The sequence below is a fragment of the Cariama cristata genome, unplaced genomic scaffold (genome assembly GCF_000690535.1).
Source record: "Cariama cristata isolate BGI_N322 unplaced genomic scaffold, ASM69053v1 scaffold32646, whole genome shotgun sequence".
Taxonomy (NCBI): Eukaryota; Metazoa; Chordata; class Aves; order Cariamiformes; family Cariamidae; genus Cariama; species Cariama cristata.
This window is the reverse complement of record NW_009622091.1, coordinates 520-6,390: the sequence shown is the minus strand read 5'-3', so window position 1 is coordinate 6,390 and position 5,871 is coordinate 520. Positions and strand designations below refer to the sequence as shown.

Here is a 5,871-nt window from a genome sequence, read left to right as displayed (position 1 = left end):
CCTGCTGCCTGAGCTTTAACTTGTTCTGTGGGCAAACAAAAGTATGAGCTCCACAGGACTGTCAGTCAGGCTCACTCCCTCTAAGCACGTACACGTGCCAATGAAAATATTAAGGTAAACAAAGAAGATGAAGAAACAAAAGTAAGTTTGCTTTTTTTCCAGTGGTGGTGACCTTGGCAGTGAGCAGTGATGATGATTACAGTTATCTCTTTTCAAATATGTGCTGTCTTCTCTTGCCTTTCTATCTGGAAGGGAGATTTATTGACTAGGCTCAGCCTCTCTATGACAGTAAGGAACATGTGAGAAGTCAGGAGGGTCACTAACTCACTTGTCAATCATGGTCTTGAAATCCAGGATGCCCTCGATCAGCTTGGCAGCAAACCTGGAAAAATGTCAAATGTAACAAGTTGAGGAACTATCTGAGGAGGGCTAACAGACCTTCTCTCTGCTTCTTAGAAAGTTCAGCCTTTTTGCCAAGCCCCTATTGTGCCCATCTCCAGTTAGCTGATACAGCCACTCTGGGGTGGTGATTTGAGATTGCTGGATAGTCCTACCGTGTAGCACTTTCTTTTTTTATGTATCTTACTGTATAACCGAGGAACTCTGGACAACTTTCAAGAAAGAGCAGGGTTCGGTCCAGATGCATAAATGACCCTCTAACAGTAGCATTTTTTTACTGACATGTGATTTTATCACATCCTAGATCTGAGCCTGAGCATTAAAACAGCACCAAGAAAAGAGGATTTTTGCCCTTCCCTGGCCAGGGGCTACCACTGAGTTGCAAGCCAAAATGCAGCTGTATCTCCCTGCATCCCATACTCACTACTGCTGACTCAGTTCCTACCCGATGAGCCTTCTGCTGCTAATGCAACTCTTAAGACCATTCCTCTGGCACTGAGGGATCTGAAACAAAAGCAGGCATGCTGATACTAAGGTGTTGTGTTTACCAGGATCAACATAAAGACTGCCAATGCCAGCTCCCAGCAGGGAGGGAGGCTGTGACAAGCCACATCAAACTGCTTAGCTGGGAGTGACAGGTTGGCCATCTCTGACCTGGGAGCTCCTAGCCATGCATGCAAGAAACGAAGCAGGAGGTCACCGTGACAAGAGGTTGCAGTCAGCTGAGCTTCAAAGGCTTTAAAGTGGTGCAAGCATTTGGCACTTGCAGGCAGTGTCACCTAGATTTGCTCAGCCTACCCATTCCTAGTAAAGATCAAAGGGCATAAGTCCAAAAACCTAAGGGCCATTAAACAAATAAGACATCCTGCAAAGTAGTTTCAAATGAAAATTTCCCAACCTTACTGCAGAACACGAGGAAATAAAACAGCTGGGAAACAACAGTGAGAGAGCCTATGCTCCCTTCCACAGAGCAGACAGCCTGAGAGCAGAGTTAGGGCTTGAGCGGGAGATGGGGGAAAGGTTAGTTGACTTGTTTTCAACCAGCAGTGTTGCCAGATTAAGGAATGGAGAACTCTACTTTCTAAATTTGCCTTCTGGTTTCTGATGTTTTAGTCTCAAGCCACGTTGTCAAACTTCTTTCTGCAGCCACAAACGACACAAACAGGCATTTAGATTGTATTTTACATGGGAGCCCGGGTTCTTACACAGCTGCTCAGTTTCACTGGTTGGGGCACTGGTAGTGCTTCAGATCTTACCTTCTATTTGGATAACTTAAGAGTGAACAATATGAGAGAGATATTTCAGAGAAGTTTGTCTAGTCTTACACTGTCCATGTAGGGCTCACCCTCTGCACCTCTGCTCAAGTGTATCCAAGGGAACAGAAGGGAAGATTTGTTCTCAGCCTCACTGCTCCCCTGGCTGGTACTTTTTATCTGCCAGAGCAGTGGTGACTGGTAACTGTGGTGAAGGTAACTCTGTATAAAGGTCAATGCTAAAGATGCAGGTGGATTTAACATAATTGTAGTGGTGGTTAAAAATTAAAGGGAGACCACAAGTTAGGGAGTACATGGCAGGGTTTGATTGCAAGAAAAAGCGTGGAGTGGAGAAGCAGGTCACTGTTGTTTCCCAAACCATAAATCACAAGTGAAACGACCCTGCAGCAGGCTCCCCCACCCCTATAAACTAGCAAACTCCAGAGGCATTTCTGGTTGTTCTCCCTTACATGCCTGGGCTACTTTTTATGCCTTCTTTAACTGCATGCACAATCTTAGTGCCTCTTAGTGTGTCAGTTATATTCTCACAATGCCTCCAGCCAGTGATTTGGCCATCTTGCAATGAAGATCTGTGCTAGAGCAAAGACCAAAATGTAGGTTTTTAGTCCCTGTTTAGTACCTGAACCACTGGACTGGAATTTTCCCCCTCGATGAAATATTTTGTCTGGTGCACTTTCCTTACAGCCTGGCAGCCTCTCCTTATCTGCACAGCCCTCCTGCACAGCACAGGCAGCTATCAAACTGGGGGACCACATGGTAATTACTCTCTTTCCTGATCAGCCTAAACACCCTGTCCAGCAGAGATAACTCATCCCATCTGAAACCTAGGGGAAGGTAGAAAAGGACTTTACCTGAGCTGACCTTGTCGATCCATAAAATCCTGCTTAGGTAAAACCACACCTGGGCTGGAGTGGACCACAACTGGCAGGCGATACTCCAGGTAAGCTGTCTTCAGCCACCAGTCTGAGAGCTGGGACGGAGAAAGGCAATATGCAGGCATGGCATTTGCTGCTGTTTGACCCAAGCCTGGCTGAACAGTCTCAGCATCCTGCCCCCAGTTCTGTCCCACACTTGGCAAACAAACTGTTTGGGTTTTATGCTTTGCACATGGAAGGGTTAGGGGGATTTGAGCAAGGCAGTGGGAGCTCTTGGTGCTGGGCTGGAGCAGAGGGTTTCCTTCAACTTCTTGGGGCAGCTGTGTGATGCTAACAGGTTAGAGGCTTCAGCAGCCACAGACAGGGTCAGCAATTCCCTGTTCTGCCATAAATCTCTCTGCTCACCCAAGTCCTGGTGAGGAGCTCGCTTTTTCAGGAGACTGGTCATGAAGGTGATGCCATAAAAACACAGGTGCCAGTGGATGCAGCCAGGACATTGGAGAGGTGCGCATCAGACCTCTACCCTCCCTAACCAGAGCTGGGGGCCAGAGTCCCAACCTACCCAGTTCTCTGTTTTCTTGGCTCTTCTCTCCAGGCCTTTCTGCAGCCTCTCCCCGACGCCTCCTGGCTTGCGGAACTCAGTTACCAGCTCCTGTGTGTGGTTCAGCTCCTCCTCGCTGATGATGGGCTGCAGAGCCAGCAGGTAGCGGTCTAGTGTTTGCTGGAGCGGTGGCACGGGGAGATGGGGCAACGCTTCCTGATGAAGTTGGAATCTGCCTGGGATCTTGCCTAAAGTTGTTGGCTTCAGCAGGCCGTAGGGCCGGGCCTGCAAAGCACAGAGCAAATGTCGAGACAAAACTTCCCCCCAATGTGCATGAGGCAGCAAATAACCTGGATCTGGGAGTCTCCATCCCAACCTCTCTGAGGGCACACAAATGTCTTGGCATGGGAGCAGAGCACAGAAAGCGCAAACACAAGGCGCAGGTCTACCGACTGCATGTTAGAGATGGTTGTAGGACATCCAGAAAAGCTACAAAAGAGAAACTTGATCTCCCAAGATACTGATTCTCAGCTCATCAGAGGAAATGCTGCCACAGTAATGATACGTCTCCCGCTTTCTGGGCACCTTCCAGCTGAGAGTCTCCATGCATTCGACAAAGTCAAACCTTTCCATCCCACCGTAAGTGGTAAGAAAGTAAGTTGTGAAAGAGATACTCATCTTACATACTGTCAGAATCTATTTCATTACTTATTGCAACAGCATAAGTCTAGAAAGCTAAGCACAAATCAAACTACTCTCTGGGCTTTGGTTTAACTCTTAAAGGTTTTCAGTTCCCTCTGCTCCTGCTCCTCTGTTGGATCTGCTGAATCAGACACTCTCCTACAGGACTCCGGACTTTGCATTGTCAGCGTACTGAGGATGCAAAGCCAGTGAGAACATTCCCTTTGATTTCCAAGGCAGTGAGAAAATAGGTGTCCCCCCACCTCCTCCCAGCAGTTAAGCAGAGAGAAGAAGAAAGAGCGAGTTAAATCTGCAAGGTGACCAAGCCTCTGCACAGTGCTGAACCCCCAGAGAAAATGCCCTATGCTCTTTGTAGGACCTGGTAAGAACTATGAAATTGAAGTTTGGAGAAGGAATGTTAAAAACAAGAGAAGGGGGAATTACTGAAGCATGAAAGAAAAGTGAGGCTGGGAAGAAATGAAGGGTGTTAATCATGGCAGTGTGGGCATACTGTACCTTCTCTGCTTGCTTCTGCTTCCTATCCATGGCTGGTAGGACAGAAAAGATCGTAAACCTCTCTCTCGGCTTGTCTCGGTTTCCTCTTCCACCTGACAATGTGCTGCCCATGCAGGGCGTCACCTCATTAGCAAACTGCCACATGACTGCTCTGATCAGAGGGCTCGAGGCCAGATGCAGGCCCAGGAGAGGCCAGGGTAATCACACCATCAAGTTGCGTCAACTGCCATGAAGGCGCCTTCCTGGGAAGCACTCCCGCAGCCACTGGCCGTCAGCCCTGTGTTGCCCAGTCAGTGCTTGCTGATCAATACTGTGTGGGCAGACTCTCCCTCCGATTGATAGCCCTGGGCCTCCAGCCATGGCAGAAGTGAAGGTGCTGGGGACATTGTTCCCTCAGCCTTTGCCCGGACCGTGAAACTACAGCGGCCGTTGTCAGAGAGGCCTTGAACAGCTCCGGGAAAGAGAGACTCCAATTTATGTCCTGGAAGCAGGTGGCACTGTGGGCTGCCACTGGATGGGACAAGCTGCAGGGATGGGCAATTTAGTCCCTTTGGCCAGGCCAGAGGGTGTCAGATGAAGAAAGCTCTCCAGTAGGAACTGGACAGTGACCCAGCATCACTGTAGGTGATGTAGGATTAGTTGGAGATGGGAGCAAATTCAGTTTGGGGCTAAAGGCAGTATCTCACACCCCGTGCATGTGTGGTCGTTATTGCAAGCTGAGACTTTGGGGAGTTCTGGGTTGACAAGCCTTTAAAAAAAAAAAAAGTATCTCCAAAGCAGGGCAACAACAGAACTGTGCAGTCACAAGGAATATCACCCCCTCCTCCGTGTCTTTCTAAACGATTGAGGGGGAGACATAGCTTAGATCAAGTATGATGATTCCAAACAAACAGTTTCAGATTTTCCCTGGGTTAACAGTAAAAATCCCAAAACAAATTAATTGAAAATACTGTATGTTAAAACGTGGAGTGGATTTATCTCTTTCTTCTTTTATGTTCTCTGCTTGTTTGGTTTGAGGTCAAACTCCAGTGTTTGGTGGGAGGAGGAATAGCGATTGCAGCTGAACGGAGGAGGCAGCTGGCAGCAAACAGAGCAAACAGTCCACCTTTCCCCACAAGCAACAGGGAAAATGAATACCAGTGGAGAGCAGGGCATGCAGACATGGCCAGCTCGTAGGCTGGCATTGCTCCTGAGCCACGTTCCAACGCGGCAGATGACCTTTTCCAGAGCCTGCAAAAGCTGGTGGGAAATCCACCTGCAGCCTGGGGCTGGGGGGCAGGAGGAATTTCAGAGCAGTGTCTGATTCCCAGCACGGCCACAACATTTAGTGTCAGATGACAGAGGTTTGTCTTTTATTTTTAAATCAGAAGCTGGAGACCCCGCCTCAAGCCTAGAGACAACCAGCCCTGCCTGGCCCCTCAGAAAGTGTCTCTGGGAGTAAATCCGTCATGTAGCTGCTGTCATCCCACTCTGCCTCCTCCTCCCCAGGATCCGCCAGTGTTTGCAATAAACAGTTGCTAAGACCAGGCGCGGGGCTGACAGCTCTGCCGCATGTGTAGCCTTCGCCCTGCTTGCAGGAAAAGGC

At 48.8% G+C, this 5,871-nt stretch overlaps 1 protein-coding gene across 1 annotated transcript in view; it reads right to left on the bottom strand.

Annotated features, from left to right (window-relative positions):
- The window catches only part of CRAT (carnitine O-acetyltransferase), a 12,602-nt gene extending 8,172 nt beyond the window's left edge, over positions 1-4,430 (bottom strand). Inside the window, exons 1-4 of the mRNA XM_009702221.1 lie at positions 4,287-4,430; positions 3,111-3,374; positions 2,525-2,643; positions 329-382 (exon numbers count right to left, since the gene is read on the bottom strand). Coding sequence (XP_009700523.1) covers positions 329-382; positions 2,525-2,643; positions 3,111-3,374; positions 4,287-4,430 — 581 coding nt within the window. The remainder of the gene's footprint in view (positions 1-328; positions 383-2,524; positions 2,644-3,110; positions 3,375-4,286) is intronic.
- Between the last annotated feature and the right edge of the window lie 1,441 nt (positions 4,431-5,871).